This window comes from Columba livia, chromosome W (assembly GCF_036013475.1).
Source record: "Columba livia isolate bColLiv1 breed racing homer chromosome W, bColLiv1.pat.W.v2, whole genome shotgun sequence".
NCBI classification, from domain to species: domain Eukaryota; kingdom Metazoa; phylum Chordata; class Aves; order Columbiformes; family Columbidae; genus Columba; species Columba livia.
In genome coordinates, this window is record NC_088641.1 from 1,410,186 (window position 1) to 1,430,842 (window position 20,657).

General features: G+C 44.5%; 1 protein-coding gene across 13 annotated transcripts in view; it reads right to left on the reverse strand.

The window, feature by feature from the left end:
- The window catches only part of LOC102097274 (netrin receptor DCC), a 412,480-nt gene that overhangs the window by 112,028 nt on the left and 279,795 nt on the right, over nt 1-20,657 (reverse strand). For all 13 annotated transcript variants that reach the window (XM_065044619.1, XM_065044617.1, XM_065044616.1 and 10 more), the window contains one exon: nt 1,057-1,213. In XM_065044619.1, coding sequence (XP_064900691.1) covers nt 1,057-1,213 — 157 coding nt within the window. The remainder of the gene's footprint in view (nt 1-1,056; nt 1,214-20,657) is intronic.

Genomic DNA, 20,657 nt, shown 5'->3' on the forward strand with positions numbered 1-20,657 from the left:
AAAGTTTGCAAGACCGCAGGTGTGTATTGAAAAGTGCTGTATCTTGAGTCTTGCTGCAGGGAGCATAGTGGAACTTTAATTTCTTTTATCTATTTATTTGCTTAGTTGTTTGAAAACAGAGCCCATGGTCTTCTACAAGTGGCTCTTTAAGCAGATGTGCATCTAGTTGGGCATGGGACTAAGTCAACCTTGTGATCCTCAGGACTTTGAGCAGCACCACAGAAATTCTGGCTGAAAATTATTTGGAAGTGCAATGGTTGAGCTCTCTTTACAACCTTTTTTCATCTCGGAAACATCACTATTTAAAGGCCTTACATGAGAATATTAGTATTTTCTCCTCACTGATAAACTAAAAGGCTGAGTTAGAATATTATAGAATCATCTTGGTTGGAAGAGACCATCAGGATCATGGAGTCCAACCCGACGCTGGCACTAAATATGACGCAATCCAGCTGTGTGGTGGCTCTGATGTTTTTAAAACAGCTCAGATTGCCACTTCATAGCTATAAAAGAAAGCTGGACCTTGTTCAAGATCAAGTTGAGAAGCTTGTGAATGTCCAGGAAATTTTGCCTGCGAGATGATGGTTGCGGCTCAACTAATTCACCTCCGCTGGCGATGCAAAGAAGGCTTGAGCCTGTGTCTTCAAGGGAAGATAAAACATAGAGCTAAATAATATATTAGATAGTCAAGTAAGAGCAAAAGGAGATAAGATCCATAGACATCACTGTCAACGCAAACGATCCTTCAATGTACATGGCTCTTCAAAGCAAATGGGTCTTGGACGCAAATGGTCCTCCAATGCAAATGGTTCAACGCAAATAGTTCTTCAATGCAAATGGTTCAACTCAAATAGTCCTTCAACAAAAATGGTCCTTTATACCAAGACAATAACCACTGTTGTATAAACCTTGACGTGACGTCTACAAAATGGCAACAAGAGGCATTTCTATCGTCACACTTACCATAGGGAGAAGAACACAAGGTTGAGAACCACTTGCAAGCTACTCATGAAGACCTCAGGCTCTCTTAGGAGACCACAGTCTGTTGAGGCCTACCTGTTGACACCATCCCTGGAGAAGAAGACCGTGTACGTCTGGATGTTGCCTCTGGCTTCTGCGGGCGGGCGCCAGCTGAGACGGACAAATCGGCTGGAGACCAAAACAGGGACCACATCTCGGGGGGCAGAGGGGAGGACACTGGAACTTGGGACAGCTGGAGGGGAAGGAGAGGAGTCAGTCAGAGAGGTGGTGGGAGGCGCCGCGGTGGTGGCGGCTGAGGTGTTACGGAACAAAGGGCCGAGGCGGCGTGGAAGAAGCGTGAATAAAATGACAGGGGATGAAAGAGAGAGAGAGAAAAGAAACACTAACAGTAAAATCACACCTTAAAACGCACCATCCTGAACCATCCTCTAAAGTGAACGTGCAAAACTCAAGTAGGTTACGTCCTTGGAAGACTTGTAAATTATTTCTTGCACGAGTGATCGGTGTGATATGTCCCTTTGTTCACTTATTTCACAGGTTTTGTCTCTCGTGCCCCAAGCAGGAGGATTTAACCCCATAAACGAGCAACAAACTACCACTCAAAACATGAAGCCAACAAACCGACCTGGTCTGAGAAGAGCAGAAACTGAGGCGCTTCAACGTGCGATAATTGCATCAAAAGGGGAGAAAATGAAAAGGCAGCGAGACTGAATATTCACACCTTTTCCCATGGGAATGCGTTTGGTCTATGTGCAAAATCCAGAAATGCCTAAAGTGGTCAAATTAATTTCACAATGTTTAAACTCGATAAACTCTTGACAGGATTTAACGGCTTCGTTGTTGCCCACCAAGTCAACGTGAAAGCTGGCCCGCCAACATAAATTAAAACAATAATATGTATTTAACACTACCTTAAGTGATCATCTACCTCCTGATTTAACGCACGTGTCTTCTGGAGCATCCACAATCACCAAACCCCCTCTCTGAAGACCAAAATTACGTAGACAGTCCAATTTCATGGGCTATGCCAGCCCTAAAAAGCAGGCGTTCAATATCGGTAGTGAACCCAAAAGCCATTTATCTTTTTCACCATTGCAAACCTTTTTTGGTAAATCTCTACGTGTATGTTGTGAATGGTATTAGTAGCATTAATTTACTGTGAGATCATTAACGGCGTTCTATTATCTCAACAGCTTATGCTTGATGTAAAACCCAAGACGTTCACTGAATACTAACAGCATTTTCTTATATTATCCCTAAAGTATTATTGAAAGCTGTTAATATTGATATTATTGATAATAAATATTATTACCTCTTACTTACTATGATCACTCCAAGGCCAAAGGGAATTGAGGGATTTCCCAGTGGCATTTCCAGACTAATGATGTGTTGAAAGAAAATATTAAGCCACCGTCTCCGCTCCTTTGGCTGCGAAGTTGCGATTCATTATTTGCACTTAGGCTGTGCTTAGCGTCCTTAGTCACGGGCCACCGATCTAAATAATGTGCAAACACGAGACTAACGTCTCATTCTGTGTACATTTATATTACGGCGACGCTTTGTTTCACGATCGGAGCGAGCAGATTGGAGCTTCTGTTCTATTCTATATGTTGACTCGTGTATTATAAGCATAAGCACACTGTTGTCTTCTAATGAGAAGTACCAAGGGTGTAATTAGAAAGAAACACACAGACAACCCCACAAGGCTTTTTCTGTTGAGTTCTGGTGCTTAAACCAAACAGCAATTGAGAAAAAGCCCCGTTATTAACTATTTTGGCACCTGAGGATCTGTAGAAACTCCCCAAAAACACCCCAGTCCATGGTTTCTCCATTGAAGAAGATAAGGTCATCTACCCAACACACACCACGGAGCCCAAAGAGCGACTCAAACCACCAAATCTACCTTTAAACGTGCCGAAAACGCATCGAAAATCTGGAGGTGAATCCAGCCCATGTTGGTGGCTGCATCTGCATGTCAACTTACAAAAAGAACAGCCAAAATATGAGGTGAAAAGCAGCAAGATTGGGACCGAAGCTCTAGGCTGCTGTTTTCTTCCAGTAAACTCTATAGAGATATCGCTGACAAAAGCAATTCGGGTTTTATTGCTGCTAGCAGTGAATAGCAAACATGTTGTGTACAATAGCATGATATAGCGAGACATATAACCCCAAATTATCTCGGCGAGGAACGTCTTAAATCCTTCAATGCGCCACTGGTTCAAGCATCTTCATCAGAGTCTGACAGGGGCTGATTTGAGCCTGATCTGGTTTATATTAACGCCTCGGAAAGTGCGTTTTCCCCCCTCTCGTGAATAATCATCAAGTTCCACGCCGAGAGCATAAAACTGATTCATTTTCCGCATGTGGAAACGACTCTACGACCAGAGAAGGTCCAAATACCGGCCCCAGAGGAACCGATGCTCTTGTTTCCATTCGGGAAGCCAAACGGAGCACCTCAAATTCAGAACCAAATCCCCTGTTATTTATAATTCCAAATCAGCTGTGAGTTTTGTGACATTATTATTTCGCCGGTAGGACTTGTCCTTACGCTCCGAAAGCAAACGTGTCTAAAAAATGTGGAAATATGCTTGATGTCCTGCTTATTTACAGCATTACAGGCAAAATCCAGCTATAAAACATGCGTGAGGCCAAATATTGATGGGGTTTTCAAACGACTAAAGGCAAAATATTGTGCGTGACGCTCCATTTCATCCCTGCTTCCCATGCACCCACTCACGGGCTGTTAATACTGAAAAATAAGAGGAATATGAGACCTAATTCAAAGAGACCCACCCTTTAAATTGTGGGTTTATATCCCAGACGTGGGATATACAAAAGATGATAAATGAATGAAAGACCCACCCTGGTCGTTATATCCCACAAAGGATTTGGTATCAAGAAGCCATGGGTGCAAATCAAGTTAGAAAACATCTCGTGTTCTCACTTGAGTGCCTACATATATCTATATATACACATATATATCTATAGATACACCTATATATCTGTATATACACATATATATCTATATATGCACACACAGGCCTCAGCACAGTCTTTCTACCTCTATATAAAGGAATATATTCATTCTAAAATATCTGATAATCTGCATTGAGGATTAAGTCCAGAACTGAAAGAGGTGAGTTTGGCTTTTCCGCTTTTAAGCAATTAACATGGCGTTAATTACTCGTGTTTCATTCATAGAGAACCTTTAAGCCTGTTGTACCATGTTGCCACAAGCTCCACCCGTTGTATTTCCCTTGGGTTCAGCAATTACTCGGTACAGCCTGAGTTTCAAGTGTGACAGAACAACACGACTCAGTTCTCATCTCCAAATTCTTGGTGTTAAAAGGAAAAGCAATTTCCATGGATTTTTAATCTCCAAAATAACATTAAATACGTGCTTATTGTCTAGTCTTGCTCCACCCGGTCAATCCAGTCTTTTGTTGCACTCTGGTGTTCATGGAATTCAGTATCTTCCCCCCACCCAGAACCTTTTTGACCCAGTTTACACCTTTTGTAGAGCAAACTGTGAAAGTTATAAGTGAGAAAAACATCATCTCGCTGCAGGAATACTCAAAAAACGCTGTAGATTTAACACCTAGGGCCTAAAAATAAGGTGCTCTTCCAGGAAAATATCCCTAAAGATAGAGATCAATTTTGGTGGATTCATTATTATTAAATATTAAAAATAGATCTTAATTTACTCTCTTTTTTAAAAAAAAAAATCAATATTAATATATGTTAGGGAAGGCAATTGAACAACTCTACACAAAGCGAATTGGGAGTGTAGAGCGTGATTTTACCTCACGTTAGCTCTCACACAAATCCGAATTTGCAATTATGTTAAATTCGTAACACATCGCTCATCGTTTCTAATTTAACAGACCATACCGAGACCCGTAAAGGCGAGGAGCTGCATTTTCACGGCGTTACTTTAACGCTGGAAGCTTCATTTATTAAGAGATAAATTGGGAATATCAAAGCAATCCACAAGCTTCCACATTCAAGGTGCAGGTTGGGACAATAATCTGAGGCCGGTTTTCCTACAGATTGAGGAAAAGAGCCAAAAATTGAGGATCTCATCGTCCTGCGTTAAGTGATTAAATTGATAAGAACTGGTGAAACAGAGGAAAAAGAACCAAACGAACCACAATGTTTTGGTCTGATGAGGAAATGATTGAATTTTGGTCTTGTTTCCAAAAGCTGGGATAAAAGGAGATGTTCTATCAGATGAGCTTTATGGAGATAGGCTATAGATGTAATTTACTGTCCCAAATAAGCATGGATTAGACAAGTTACTCACGACTTACGGTCAAACAAAATATTCTCCTCCACACAACCAACTCCTGTTACCTTTCCCGGGGCCCATTTACAAAATTTGGCCTTTCCAGCTTTTATCCAGCCAATTAATCACACAATATAGCACCAAAGCGGCGCGTTCAAACGCGCTTCCCCGGGCGTTCTGCGCTCAAATCCACTCCCCAAACGCCGTTTGACGCGTTCACACGCCTCAGGTTTTACACAGAGGTGTCAGGGTACATCACATCTGCTTCGAGATTATCAACCCATATGTAGCAATGCTAATTTAGCAAATAAAAGATCTGTCCGCGTTGCTGTACGTATTTCCTCCCTTCTGGCTCGCCACACAATAATTCATTATTACTCGGTGCCATAATGATGTTCTTAAGAACAAGTCACGCAGTACTAATTGTTATTATGCCTCTTTTGTGATGTGATGAACCTTAATATAAATCACCCAAGTTTACGTGTGTCAACAACACCCCGTTTTAGCGTAACGAGGAATTCGCTCCTGACCCAGCGCCTCGCAGGATTAGGCCGAAATAGCTTTGGAAACGGCACCAATGTCTCTGAAATGCAAAATCTTGGGGAGGTTTTGATAGTTCAACCCTACGCGATAACAACCGCAGGAAAAATGAGGCAAAGATGGTGGTTTCACTTCTTTTTGGAGCACCCGGTGTTACCCCATCTGGCAGCTACAACACCCACACGCTCATCACTGCTGTGCCAGCACAGTCCATACCCATTATTTTATGTTAAAAAGCCACCTATAAGTGATATAAATTACCATAATATCATTTCACTAAGTGCAGTAAATCCAAAATATTTCTGTTTTCATCGCTCAGCTTGTTTTGGACGCCGTTTGGCCAGTTCTCAGCCAGGCCGGTACGTGCACCCGCTTCTCTCTTCCTATGCACATCTGTCCGTGTAAAATCAACGGCAAATATGGCCTTACTGGCTGCTTACGTTCATGTAGCGAATAGATCTTATTAATTAACTGACACCACGCTGCGGAAAAAGGGAAGAATGCAAAAAACCAACAGGCAAACCCACCTCTGCTGAGCTCTGGTGCTCAGAGCTCACCGCGCAGGTGACATCTGTCAGCATCAATTAGTCACCAAGAGAAACGGGGGCAGGCGATGGGCTGGTGAGCGCAAGAAATTCAATCACCCGCAAACGCTCCCGGAGGAAACGGCGGCCGGTGAATCTAGTCGGGCATCTCCAAGCCGCCGAACAAGAGCTGCCGCCCGCCAAATAAGCAGGAATAAAGGTTTTTAAAGCAGCCGAGGGACTTGGGAGGTGTTTCGTGGGTGAATAGCAACGGTGTTATATAGCGACCATCAATGTTGTCGTGATCTGCAGTGATCGGAACGAGAGGGCGAGCACGTTCGTTATTCCTGTAGGTGAAACCCAGCGGGGCCGCAGCCGTTTCTGGGAATGAGAGGGAGAGCGGCTGGAAAATCAACTATCTCCCACCGGTCCTGAGCAGCTTCTTGTCGCCTTCATCCCTGCGACCATCAGCCCATCTGTTGATTTCCTCACATTTAGAGACATCGATCAAGCAGCAGTTGAGTTCGTGTTCAGTATAATTCAAAGATTTTACTTTATTTTGCGTTTTAATAGCAGTTGAGTCAAGACCTTTGAAGGCCCCATTGGTCCTAACTGTTGGACTTGGGTGGCTACGTGTTACTGTGAATCTACGTTGAGGTAAAAGCGATTTAGAGATGGGTCTGGATTGATGTCTCTAAATGTGAGGAAATGTTTAAAAGCCATAATCTCTCTCCATGAAAAGTCCACCCGACATCAGGGCACCCAAACCTCAAATGGGTGCTGCAAGCTCACACTGTTTCAGATGCTCTAAGGAACAAAGACAAGGGGCTGCGGTTTTGATTCAATTATAATCAATTTGAAATCTTTGATCTTTACCCTTTCTAGAAGCATAATAACTAACTAAAAATACAGAGGATGGATGGCGAGAGGTGGTCAGATGGACACTTAGATGGCACAACTCACGTCACCCTCTTTTCTTCAGCAGCAAAACCCAGTTTCGAGGGCCAGTGCCTTAATAGCTGGAGATGTGTTTAACGTCAAGGAAAAGCTGTGCCTAACCAGGATAAGAGTTGTGTATTTTATTTTCCTCTCCCTGTGTCATGGAACTGACTGGTTTAATAAAGGGTGCGAATCTTCAGAGTAAGCAAAATCATCCCGGAGCTGGAAAACTTCCAGGTGCGAGACGTGCACCGCACTCCCAGGTACCTCGAGGACGGCGCTTTTCAGAGAGAAAGATTTGCAGTTACTTTGACCTTCCATGCTTTGCAAAATCAACCATAGGGCCGTGCCCGGCATACAAATAATTTGTGGCGGTGTCGTTGTTTAACAGCAAAAGCTTTTCACGCTGAGATGAGCCGGTGGGTACGTCCGAGGCGAGCGGGGATGCTCAGCATCCCACCACGCACATAACATACCTGTTATATTATAGACCTGGCGCTCTGTTCACATAGAACTCAGGAAAGTCGCAATATAAACTCATCCTGATGCGTCTTTTAGGAAGGTCCAGGACTCAGGAGACTGATGGGACAGCAGAGAAGCAAAGCAAAGCCCTAGATTGAAACCCCTGTATGAATTAATTGCCAATTTATATCTTTGATTTTTAAGGAAGAAAAAGCTTATCCATCAACCCATCCGCCCGCATTTTACATCCCTGTAGGTGCATTTTTGGCTGATTCCAAGCAAATATCTCAAGAGATTAGGGAAATAAAGGAAGTTTAGTGATGATGCGGCATCCCCATTGATCAAAAGGCTTCGACATGAACTCACCGACTCTTGAGCAGAGCAATTGTTCCACAAAACGCCCAACAAAATGAGTAATTAAGAGGATTCCCAACCTGAGAGAATTAGCACCTTTAATCTATAATAAACCTATTAAAAGCTCGACGGTAAATCGCGGAAAAAAGACGAGTCGGCGGAGATTTTAGTGCCCCGTCCCTTCTAAAAATTACCTCCCCAGGTTATAAAAGAGCTGTCAGATGGGTTGAATACTAATTCTCAGACTATTATTAAGGGGGAAACACTGAGAAAACATAGTAATATTTCTCAAGGTAAGTTATTTCCTCAGATATTGGATTTGGAGATAACAGCAAGAAAGCAGCAGAACTTATCTAGACATTAATGAAACTCCCTGCGCCCCATTAGAAAACAGGACTGGTATTTATAGCGGGGTGTAGCAATACTAAGAGTTCTGTTAACATTATCTACTTTGCCACAGACTCTACAAAAATGATCCATAATAGCGGTAGTTACGGCGGCATCTTAAAAACCGCCAGCTTAAAGAATCTCTCTTCAATCACCTGTAATTTTCCACTTTTTTCTCACCTATTTGGTCGTGATTTTTCGGAGGACCACCTGCTATTGTGTGTTTTGCGAGGAGGATGTGGGGGATCTAATGGGAGAAATATTTGAGTGCAGGGAAAAGACAGATCACAGAATCACAGAATGGACTGGGTTGGAAAAGACCTCAGAGATCATCAAGTCCAAGCCTTGGTCCAACTCCAGTCCATTGACTAGATCATGGCACTAAGTGCCATGGCCAAGCTCAGTTTAAAAACCTCCAGGGCCGGTGAGTCCAGCACCTCCCTGGGCAGCCATTCCAATGCCTGACCACTCTCTCTGCAAAGAATTGCTTTCTAATCTCCAGCCTCAGTTTCCCCTGGCAGAGTTGAAGCCCATGGCCCCTTGTCCTATTGCTGATGCCTGGGAGAAGAGACCAAGCCCCACCTGGCTAGAACTGCCCTTCAGGTAGTTCTAGAGAGTGCTGAGCTCAGCTCTAAGCCTCCTCTTCTCCAGACTAAACAAGCCCAGCTCCCTCAGCCTCTCCCCATAGGGCTTGTGTTCCAGTCCCTTCCCCAGTCTTGTTGCTCTTCTCTGCACCCGCTCCAGCACTTCAATCTCTTTCCTGAGCTGAGGGGCCCAGAACTGAACACAACACTCCAGGTGTGGCCTCCCCAATGCAGAGCACAGGGGAAGGATCACTGCCCTTGTCCTGCTGACCACGCTGGTTTGGATCCAGGACAGGATCCCACTGGCCTTCTTGGCCACCTGGGCACACTGGTGGCTCCTGTTGAGCTTCCTGTCCATGAGTCCCCCCAGGTCCCTTTCTGCCTGACTGCTCTCCAGCCACTCTGTGCCCAGCCTGGAGCGCTGCAGGGGTTGTTGTGGCCAAAGGGCAGCACCCGCCACTTGGCCTTGTTGAACTTCATCCCATTGGAATGGGCCCATTTTTCCAGATCACTCTGCAGAGCCCTCCTGCCTTCCAGCAGCTCCACACTCCCTCCCAACTTGGTGTCAGCAGCAAATTTGCTGATGATGGTCTCAATCCCCTCATCTAAATCATCAATGAAGATGTTAAACAGGACCGGACCCAACCCTGACCCCTGGGGACACCACTAGTGCCTGGCCGCCAGCTGGATGCAGCCCCATTCACCAGCACTCTCTGGGCCCAAAGATATCATTTGGCAACTGGTTTACTTCCTACAGCAATCAAGATTTGATCTGGAAATAATTCTAACATGTGAAAAAAGATATTTTGGTTCAAGTTATACATTATTGAAGAAAATTCCATGGAGAGAAGCACATGAAATCCCTTTTTACACCCAACTCTCTATACAGAAGGTTTCCCATTTTTTTAAAAAGCTCTAAGACAGATATGGTAAATATTTTCTGAATAATAAAAGCTATTTTATTCCTCTTTTCTTCTAAAAATTGGGGGGGAGATGCTGCTGAGATACCTGCCTTGCGCTGGAGAATCGAGCAGCTCTGACATGTTCTAGTTTAAACTCTCCACAAAGGCCTTTTTGCTCTAAGCTGTAGCAACACAATTCTTATCAACTTTGACAAATATTAATACATAATTCAGATTTTTAGGGCCTTTTTTTTTGCTTGGAGAAGCTGACAACACCATCCTCTCCCCCCCGGCTCCGTTCCTTGGAGAACGTAATCGCGGCGCTTTGCTTCGAAACGGCGCTTTGAAATACAATAGCGTTTCTTAGCAGAAAGATTGGAGGACTAAAGGAAGAATCCTTCCTTTTGAAATCCTAAATGCAATTTTATTTTGAACTCTAATGCTAAAAATAATATATATATATAAAATAAAACGAAAGCTGCTGTGGCTGGGGTTGCTGTTCCTCACCATATAAACCAGATTTAAAGCGAGTTTATAATTGTCAGGGAGCTTTAAATAATTGAACAGCAAGACACAGCATGGGAGGGGGTGTTTTCTATTGTGTAATAACATCTCAGGATTCATTATCCATAATAATAATGATGATTATTAGTCTTGCAAGTTTTACACCGTTTCCTTTGAACATTACAAGACTGATTGTACGAGGAGCGAGAATTTAGAATAACACAGTTAATTTGCTTGGAGTTTATTACAGCAAGTTTGTTACCGGGGGGAATTGTCTTCTAACATGTAAAAGCAGAGAAAACAAAGTGTTTAATACAAATATTAAGACCTGACTCGTTTTGGCACCTCTTTGTCCTCAAGTCACGGGGTTCTCCGTGCTCCGCGTTATTATTCCGAGCCTGACACGAGTGGTTTTACCTGCGTTGAGAAGAAATTGGAGATAAAACACAGAGACGCGTCGCTGCATTCGGATGAGCCCGAGACCTTTAGGGCTTTTTCAAGGAGAATCCAGCGGAAAAACCTCCAGCTCTACCATCCCCACCAAAACCAGTTGGGCCAACTCATTAGCTCTGCCATCGTTAATGATGAGCGGCCCTAACGAAGCGTTAGAACTGAAGAGAAGTCAATGGAGAAGTGAAATAGCTCAAAACGTCGCTTTCGATTAATAGCATGGAAGTTGAAACAAAGCAAAGCAACAAGACGTGATTGAGTTGGCTCAAGAGCCAGAAGGTTTTTCTATTGAGCTCTTCGTTGGTGGGAAAATGGAACTAAATACTGTACATTCTTGAGCAAAAACTACGTCAGCTCAAACCCGAATCAGCACATTTTGTGCCACCGAAATCTCCGAGCGCTCCAAGTAACTCACAAGTTGTCTAAGATGTCCAGACAGGTTTAAACTTGGCTTGAAAATTTAACGTTAGTTCAAAACTTCCATGATTTAAAATGGAAATTCTCTGGCTGAATGACTAAGGGAATAATGGAATAATTCACTTTAAGGACTAGAAAATCCGTCTGTCTGTATTGGAAGCTCATGAGAACAAGGGCAATGAGCACACAACGGCCATTATTTGCTCCATCCAGCGTCGCTCCTGAGAATGAGCCGCATCCATTGTCTTCTGGCGAAGAAAACTGGAGTTGTTTGCTCTGAAAATAAGACAGCTTATAAGAGGGGAATATATCTTAGCGTCGTGAGGAACACACTGCCCCTCAGGCTTCCTTAAAATGGGAAAAAACATCTAATAACAAGAATAAATCCCATCCTGGTGGCTGTTACAAGCAGGCAAGAATATTTTATTGGTGCCTGAGGAGGTTTGTACTACTTGAGAAGTTAGCGTGGATGGGAAGCGCCAAGTGGTGTCATGAGTGGAGATCGGAGCCTTCCTAAGCAGTCCCAGCTTATGGGTCTCCTTGTGGGAAGAGATCAAGATGACAAGGCCATCAAAAAGACTGGAGATGTTTAAGGAGGAGACCTGTGTGTCGGAATAACGACCGCGAAGAACATATAGTGCACGAGGAGACATTCACGTGGTATCAACAGAGGTGTCTTGGTCAAGACTTAGTCCAGAACTTGGTGAGTAGACAACAGGGTGTCTACAGACGTCCTGTAGATCACTTCATTACTCAGCTCTTGATAACCGCTCATGTTGGCCTAAATGCTACTTTTCTCTGATAAATTCCCTCACGTCTATTCCATTTAGCTCCAAATAAACCAACTGCCTTCTTCTTCTCGATCTGTGAACCCGAGCAGAAAGGCAATCGAGCCGAGAGGCCCGCAGAAACCCATCGCTGCGGCCCGCGCTGTTCCGGGCGATTTGAAGGCCCGAGTTATTCCACACGGGAGCGATTGCGCTGATCTGCGTGTCAATGATCCACTGAGACAACGCCAGGCTGCTGCTCTTTTTGCAGCCCTGAAGAGCCGTTCGCTTCGCCTCTATGCTAAAAACTCCCTTTTTTAACTCATTTCCAAAGGATTTTTGCACCTCCTCGGCGGCCAACGTATAGACCCGCTCCAGCCTGTCCTATAGAAACGCCACGGCAAGGAAATAGAATCATTTTAGGTTGCTTATATATGGAATTACCTTTCCATGTGAAGGCTGCTCACTTACGCAGGAGCCGGTTCTATGGGGAGCGCATTATGTTGCTGGCAAACATTTGCTGTTCTCCCGCACGCAAACAATCTTCTACGCAGCCCAAAACCAGCCGTTTTCACCTCATTTCCTTTCTGTTGGCATCGCTCCTATGCGGCGATGAGGGGGAAGTTTGCATTAAAAGCGGGGATGGTTTTCAAGCAGGGCGCTGAGACACGACGCGCCAACTGGCGCTGTGAATGCATATTAAAAAAGCCATCGAATCCACAGGAAAATGAATATATTATGGTTTGTGATGATCACAAAGGGACATGGGACAACACTGACTATATAGTCACGCTGTGTTTTCTTATTGCGGCGATGAAATAATGCGGCGTTCGCAATAAAAATAGCACCGCGTTGCGATGGGCCACAATTGCTTGAGGATGTTGGGTTGAAACGCTCAACGTACTCAAAGCAGAATTAATATATTACTACAGTACCTACATCTGGTTATTCACCGAGTTGAGAAGGTTGGATTAACCCAGGCAAAGAAAAGCATCAAAGTCCCCGTCTGATGGGAGAGTTGCGTCCTACACAAGACAGTGGCCATCGGCACATACACAACTTTAAACCATTTATCTTTAATAACTTATTAGGAAGAAGCTAAAGAGATAAAGCTTCTCATAACTGCGTGGTGTTGGATTAATACACCTTTGTTTCATTGCCTGTTGTGAAGTTATTCTCACTAGGGAACCGGGACGTGTAGAAGGAATTTGTTGGCACTTGTTGCAAATTAAAGGGTGGAAAAGACACCAAATTTAAGACACAACCCAACTCTGGGTAAGTCATAGTGAACTTCATCAAGTTCTCCTGAGGAAAAGATGTAATATAAAGTATTTGTTCCTTTTTCCTTCTGAATGGAAATACCACAGGAAGGAAACAAACTCACCGGCACGGCTACAACTCCCTGGATTTATACAACGTTCCCTAAAGGAAAAGCGAGCGCTTTGATAGTTTCAAATTCATATATTCAAAGAAAGTTAAGAAAAAGATTCGCTTAATGCAAAGCACTCCTTAAACCAGCACACTATTTTCTGCATTATCAATTTGTTAGATTATAAGTTCTATACATAGATTTGCAATATAGATTTACAGCAAAAAGATGGTATGTTTTCCAACCTCAAGAAATTCGCGCTAAACCGAGAAGACAATGGAAATATATAAAACTCCCTCAAAGCGCAAGAGAATAGTTTGATAATTAAGATTTTGATCAGATTAAGAGGAGTTGGGGGGGTGGGTTATGAAAAGCTTTTGCAGGGGCAGCTCGTGAGCCCTTTGCATGCTAGAAATTCCACATCCTGAGTGGTGTGACCGAGGAGTCTTGACGGGGATTTTCATCCCGGCCGAGCGCGGGTTTTACGCCAACAAAGTCTTGGGCGAAAGGAAAATACCTACTTTGGGTTTATCCAAGAGAGGTTAGAAAATGAGGAGGAGCGTGGCTTAAGTCCTAAAGCTGCCATGTCTAATGCTTTAAAAGCCGTTTCCGTCCCAGCCTCCGCTCTTGGGATAATTGCGGATGATCGAGCCGTAAGTCGGGGGGACCTCTACGTGCCAAGTTGAAGCCAATTAATTTCATTTCCTAAAGAAAGGTAGAGCTGGCAAGAGTGACATTAAACAACATCGATTCTGCGGCACAAGGGTCTTGGGAAGCCGAGCCAAAACAAACAACGCGCTTCTGGATCCAGCATCTGTAATGTATCCCCAGCCCAGATGGATCTGAACCGGCTCAGCAGCGGACGCGGATCTTTCCTCGCTCCGGTAAAGAGATGCACGAAGCAGTAAAAGCAAGAAATAAATCGAAAGGAGCCATGTGGAGAGCACAACACAGCCCAGTGGTCTGAAGAGAAGCGAAAATGCTGGGGAAATACTCATGCATAGCGGATGCTGAAGGGAAGCCAGGGTGTGACTAACATACTGGAAAAGTGGTTTCCTCGTCGCGCAAATTCCGTCAAGGTTACAAAGCCCTTGCTCCTGGAAGGGAACAGCTGTTGCCAAACAGACTTGCAAATGCACTTGTGCATCTTTTTGTCTTGCATTTCAACGGTTGCCTTCTGTCGGCATCAGTGACAGCGCCTTCCCCTCTGTTTCTGAGATTTCCATAATAGAAGAGTTTTATACAACGGCGTCTTCGCCGCCCGGTTTAAAACAATAATAGTGGTCTAACACTTCATTTCACATGAGGGTCACACTCCTCGCTCTCACCCAGCGTGTTCTGCCTCATCCTATACCCTGTTCAATCCAACCCCAACTATGAATTGTGTCGTAACACAGGAGGAACAAAATAGACCTTTTAGTCGGCCCCAAAGGCTCCTGCAAGAAGAAAACACCTTTCCTGCTGTGGATTCTGCACCCAAATGTATGCATTTAATGCATTATCCCTTTTCTTCACAGCACTCACGGGGATTCCTTTTTCAACGTGTTGTTTCTCCTCCGTCCTTTCCAGGGCGATTATTTCTTATTCCTCTCTATCTATTATTTTGTGATTGTCCATAGGTTTACTCCACTCAACTAAGCCATTCTGTGTGCCCATCTCTAACCCACTTACCTCCAATAATAAGAAATTGATATTTATGTTCAACGCTCTTGGAAATTGAAAAGCATCAGGACCAATGACAATCTCAATGCCACGGTCAACCTACCCGCCCAGGGCCGATTTCCAAATCAAGAGCCCATTTTTAATCCATTAAACAAAGTATTGAGAGTTTGTTTTGAAAAAGAACATGGGGCAGGTCCAACCGAGCTCCTTCCATGCACCAGAACCTATAAGGTCCTTTTCATTGACCAACGTGTGACCACATCAAGAAAAGGGATCATGTTGGAGACATCATTTCCCATAGAGCCCTCTCTGCAGCTCTTATATCTCTTAACTAATTAATTATGAACTGATACCTGTGTCAGATTGCTTGACTTCACCTTACTCTCGCTACTATAAACCACATTGGTTAATACCTTCAGAAGTTGCCATTTTATAACCTCAGAAGAGCAAAACGTTTGCAGTTTCTGTTTCTAGATGGCATCAGTTTTCTCACTCAAGACTCAGCCTGATAGTAAGTGGTGAAATACCCGAATTCTCCACTACATGAATCCACTTGGTGCTTCCCTCCACAAATCCCAGCGGGAAGAGGAGCGTAAAGCCTTACGCAACATTATGCTGTTTGACTTATGCCCAGTCAAACACAGCTATTTTAATTTCTTCTTCTCGCATTTTCATGCTTGAGAACAACCAGTGTTTTCTTCAATAAAACCTCCTTTCTCTTTTCCTTCCCTTCCAAAGCCGATCACATCGATGTTACAAGAAGCAGCTTCTTTGCAAACCTACATGTACATTTTCTCCCGTCCTGCTTTAAACAATCCATCTTTACCTCTTGCTTAATCCCATGAACCCAGCCAATCATCTCAAGCATTGCCCACCTGATTATATATCTATTTAATCACAAAAATCCTCTTGCAATAAGTGGACAATCACACCGCCCTTTTTTCCCAAGCATTTTAACCCTTTCTTTCCTTTACACTTTCGCAATATTTCCATCTGTGTTTTTATTACTTTCGCCACTTCTTTGTGAAAGAAACCATCGGAAATAACTATTTACCACTCTGTCATTCTGTCCTCTCTATTCTACTCGGTGCGTGCTACACGTTAACTTCCTTAAACACCTCCTGTCGCATACATGACCAGAACAAGGGTGTACAGACCCCAGAAATGTATATTTGTATATATACTATTTTTCAGATTGACACAGAAGTGGGAGATTCCCGACCTTGCTCCGCTGAATTCAGCAAGTACGGAGCATGCAATAAAGCAAATGTAGTGGAAAAAACCCTGATATAGCCAAACCTGCCACCGATTACCTGGGATTCTTCAGAGCAAGAAATTCAACGCAATGCTTGAGCTGAGAGATCAGGCTTAACAAATTCACACCAACTTCTGCAGATATTTAACATAATTGTTAACGTTCACAGATATATAGTGCACGTACGTGTTAATGACCGCACACACCAGATAAAGGAGGAAAACGTTTTGCTGTGCTGTTCGACCGCTGATTCTGCCCGTTGCAACGACGCAGCTCATCCGGCAACCACAATCTAAAGGAGTTTCTAGGTTTAATTCACACTTGAAGTCTAAACTTTGTTTCTGGGAAACCATTAAACCATAGAAAAGCGAGGGGTGCGCAGGAAGGCTGAGCAAATGAGAAGGGTTTGGGAGGTGAGGGCCGGAACCCCCTCACATCACAGGATCATAGAGTCACAGTTATGTCAGGGATTGAAGGGACCTGGCAAGCTCATGCAGTGCAATCCCCCCATGGAGCAGGAACACCCAGATGAGGTTACACAGGAAGGTGTCCAGGCGGGTTGGAATGTCTGCACAGAAGGAGACTCCACAACCCCCTGGGCAGCCTGGGCCAGGCTCTGCCACCCTCACCAGGAACAAGTTGCTTCTCAAATTTAAGTGGAACCTCCTCTGTTCCAGTTTGCACCCATTGCCTCATTGGTTGTCACCCAGAAGAGCCTGGCTCCATCCTCCTGACACTCATCCTTTAGATATCTGTAAACATGAATGAGTCCCCCCTCAGTGTCCTCTTGTCCAGCTCCAGAGCCCCAGCTCCCTCAGCCTTTCCTCACACGGGAGATGCTCCACTCCCTTCAGCATCTTGGTGGCTGCGCTGGACTCTCTGCAGCAGTTCCCTGTCCTGCTGGAACTGAGGGGCCACAGCTGGACACAAGATTCCAGGTGTGGTCTCCCCAGGGCAGAGCAGAGGGGCAGGAGAACCTCTCGGACCTACTGACCACCCCCTTCTAACCCACCCCAGGTACCATTGGCTTCCTGGCCACAAGGGCCCAGTGCTGGCTCATGGCCATGGAGACTGTGTGAAACGCTTTACTGAAGTCAAGGTAGACCACATCCACCGCTCTGCCATCATCCATCCACCTTCACTGCAAACCAAAAGTTTCAGAGGGTAACACAACTATATTCCTCGTGTTTTGCTGCTTATAAAGTCCTCGTCTTGAAAGCTCCTCCACACCGCACTTTTATCCTTATTTTCTTGATGAGTTCCGCGGCATAGGCCCCGTTGCCACGGTGACGGCCGGGATGCGGGAGTTAAGCGGACTCCTCCATCGGGGATGGATGAGGGAGTTTGAGCAAGGTCAGGTATTTACCGCTGAATACAAATCTGTCACGCCTAATAGATGAAGCTCTTTAGTTTCCGAGCTGCTCGGGCTGCTCCCGGCATCCAAGGAGAAAATAAAAAGACGCTCGAGCATGAATGCCAATCAGCTTGTGCAAGCAACAATGATGTATATACATGTGCCACGGCAGCTGTACCAGGCTTGGCCATGGTTGAAAGGAGAAATTAAATAGGTGTCAATAATTCTAGAAGGGGCAGGATCTAAATCCCCTGAATGCTAAATATATTTTAATAATATTGGATGGTGAAGTGGAGAAGTTATTAAGCCAGGGGGCTCAAGGGGCCTCGACCCGGAGTGCAATGACATGTCGGGCGGCAGAAAAGCGATGGGGACGTTTATCGTTGTGCGTAAACCCAAAAATCACAGTAATCCATCACCCCCAGGGATGCGGCCAAGAGCTCAGCCCAAAGCATCGCGGCCAAGGCAGCCAAATCACGGCAAACTCGGCCTTTTTCTGCACAAACCGTCTCCTCCAAAGCGTCGTGCTCGATTCGGGGCCACCCAAAGCCAAACGGGTTGAGCACCGTCCGCTCCTCGGCTTTTCCGAGGACAAAAGCAGCTCCTTGCTTTGGGCAAACATCCGTCACGGCACAAAACGATTCGTTTCCCTCCGTCCCGCGCTGATTAAGACCAAAAATCAGATTAAGCGACTAAACCTCTGGCTCAAGCGAAGCCTGTTTAGAGGACACCACTCCGACTGTATTTTTCTTGTTTATCTACATGTTTCAACATAAAGCCGGACCTTGCAAGCCAAAGGCAAAGGCTTAATGCGATTTCAGTCCCCAAAGGCACAAGATAACTACAGTATTGCAAATATACCATATTACCCATGCAACATTAATTTTTATATGGCTTAAACTCCTGTGAAAAAGCTTGGCTTAGAGTTGGCATTATTAAACCTGCCTTCAACACGCGAAAAAAATACCTTAATTTGGGGGTATCGGCGGGTTGGTTTTGCTCATTTTTATGAGTGCGAGGCAATTACACACAAAGATAAAAATCCCAAAGCCAGCTCCATAATAAAGCCTTGAAAATATAGTAAGCCAGATATTAATATAATAAGCAACGTAGCAGTTGAAATCTAAAAGAATTGTTTTAATTTTGAGCGACTTCCCAGCAGAATAAATCAAGCCAGAAATTGGGATAATTCCTCCTGGTAGACCGGCTATACATGGTTCATTTTTAAGAAGGTCCAGATGAAACACACCTAGAAAATGGTGTATTTTTCATCCCCTGTTGTTATTTTTGGTTTGCTTCTACGTTTGCAAACTGTGTCTTCTCCGCCATCCGGTTTAGTGCCTAAAACCTCAACGTTGTCTTGGTCTTTCCCCTCTTTCTGAACCTCCGATAATTGCCACGGTTTCCTCTCCGGTCCCTTCAATGATCCAAAACTGGCGACCAAACTTCATCCCAAGGTTTGGCCAATGGCAACCGGAGGGAACTGTTTCATTTATCTTGCGAATTGCTCTTGCAGATAATAGAAATTAAGGGTTTATTACAGCATAATGTGGCTTGAAAAACGATCAGATTTGATAGTCACACTCGGAGCACAGATTCTTCTTCATGTTACACATACGGGCTGTGGGGAAAACAAGGGAATCTTCCCACCTACCGAACACATCGGTGCTGAGGGCAAATCACCCCCATAGAATTAAACACCCTTCTAATTAAGCCATTACATTCAGCAGGTTCCATCTGCCTTTCCAGAAAATGTTTTGGCCCACAGTGCTTATTCCCCATAAAAGACAAAATGGGTTTTCGCATCGCTGGCAATGGGGACGCCGGGTCAGGCTCCCCGCGCAATCCGCCCCGTTAATTGTCCTGTTTCTCGTCGTAATTACAAAAAGCACCCGTCCTCACCTGATTCTCAAGCTTTTTCCCCCAATTCTTGTGTCTTCCCAGGGTTAACAGCTGCGACAGATGCTTCAAAATTCTCCACGCCGCCAGATTAGCAAAATCGGCGCTGTATTCAACGCAAGATGTTTAACTGACGGCAACTGTGAACAGCTGTTGGTACCTGAAGGATACGCAGTTTGGGCAGGGAACATCCTGCCAACTGTTTCTGGAATGGAATTGTTGGTATCCCTGGACAGCTTGTGCCATAAATATAAGATTTTGAAGGTATTCCCTCCTTTCTCAACAGATGATGCTACACAGGAGGACAAAATATTAATACATCTATTTTAAGGCCAAAGGAGAGGAATGGAAATGGTTCTTTTCCATCCTTTCTCTTTACAAAAGGGTCTTTTGTTTTGCACGTCAAACTTGATTTTCCTGCAGGTGCTTTACAAGTTAAAGGAAAACACCTTTCAGCCCCAAAATCCACAGCGGGATTAGGATGTTCCCATGGGATTAAAGGCTGAAATCCCATTAGGTAGGCGACAGTGTCGCCATGCAAGAGGAAAATAGAATTATATTGAAGAATTTGCAGCAAGCAGACCCATGAGAAACAGAGATGCTTCCAAGGGAATAAAGATAATGCGATGAAATGGAAAGAAAAACATTAAACAGGCTGAAGGGATCACATCCTAAACATGAAATTTAAGTGCTTGCTTGCAAATTGGTCACCGCATGGACAAGACTTGTCCTGGTCAACGTCCAGCCCTGCAGGGCTCGTTCCACCCCATCGAACCCTCAAACCTTTGACGGTAGATATGGAAACGGATCCCGATCTCCGCTCCGTTGGCGCCAAGTTGTTGACTTGTGCAAATCTCTATTTGTGGTGCTGTAACTAGAGCTGAAAGCAGATGTGGATGAGGCAAAAAGGACCATTAAATAATCCTCACCTCGCTGTCCCAGCTCTCCACACAAGAAAAATTCCGCTCTTTCCTGCCGGAGGGGCCAGCACGTTGAATTTTGACAGCACCAATTTCAGCTCC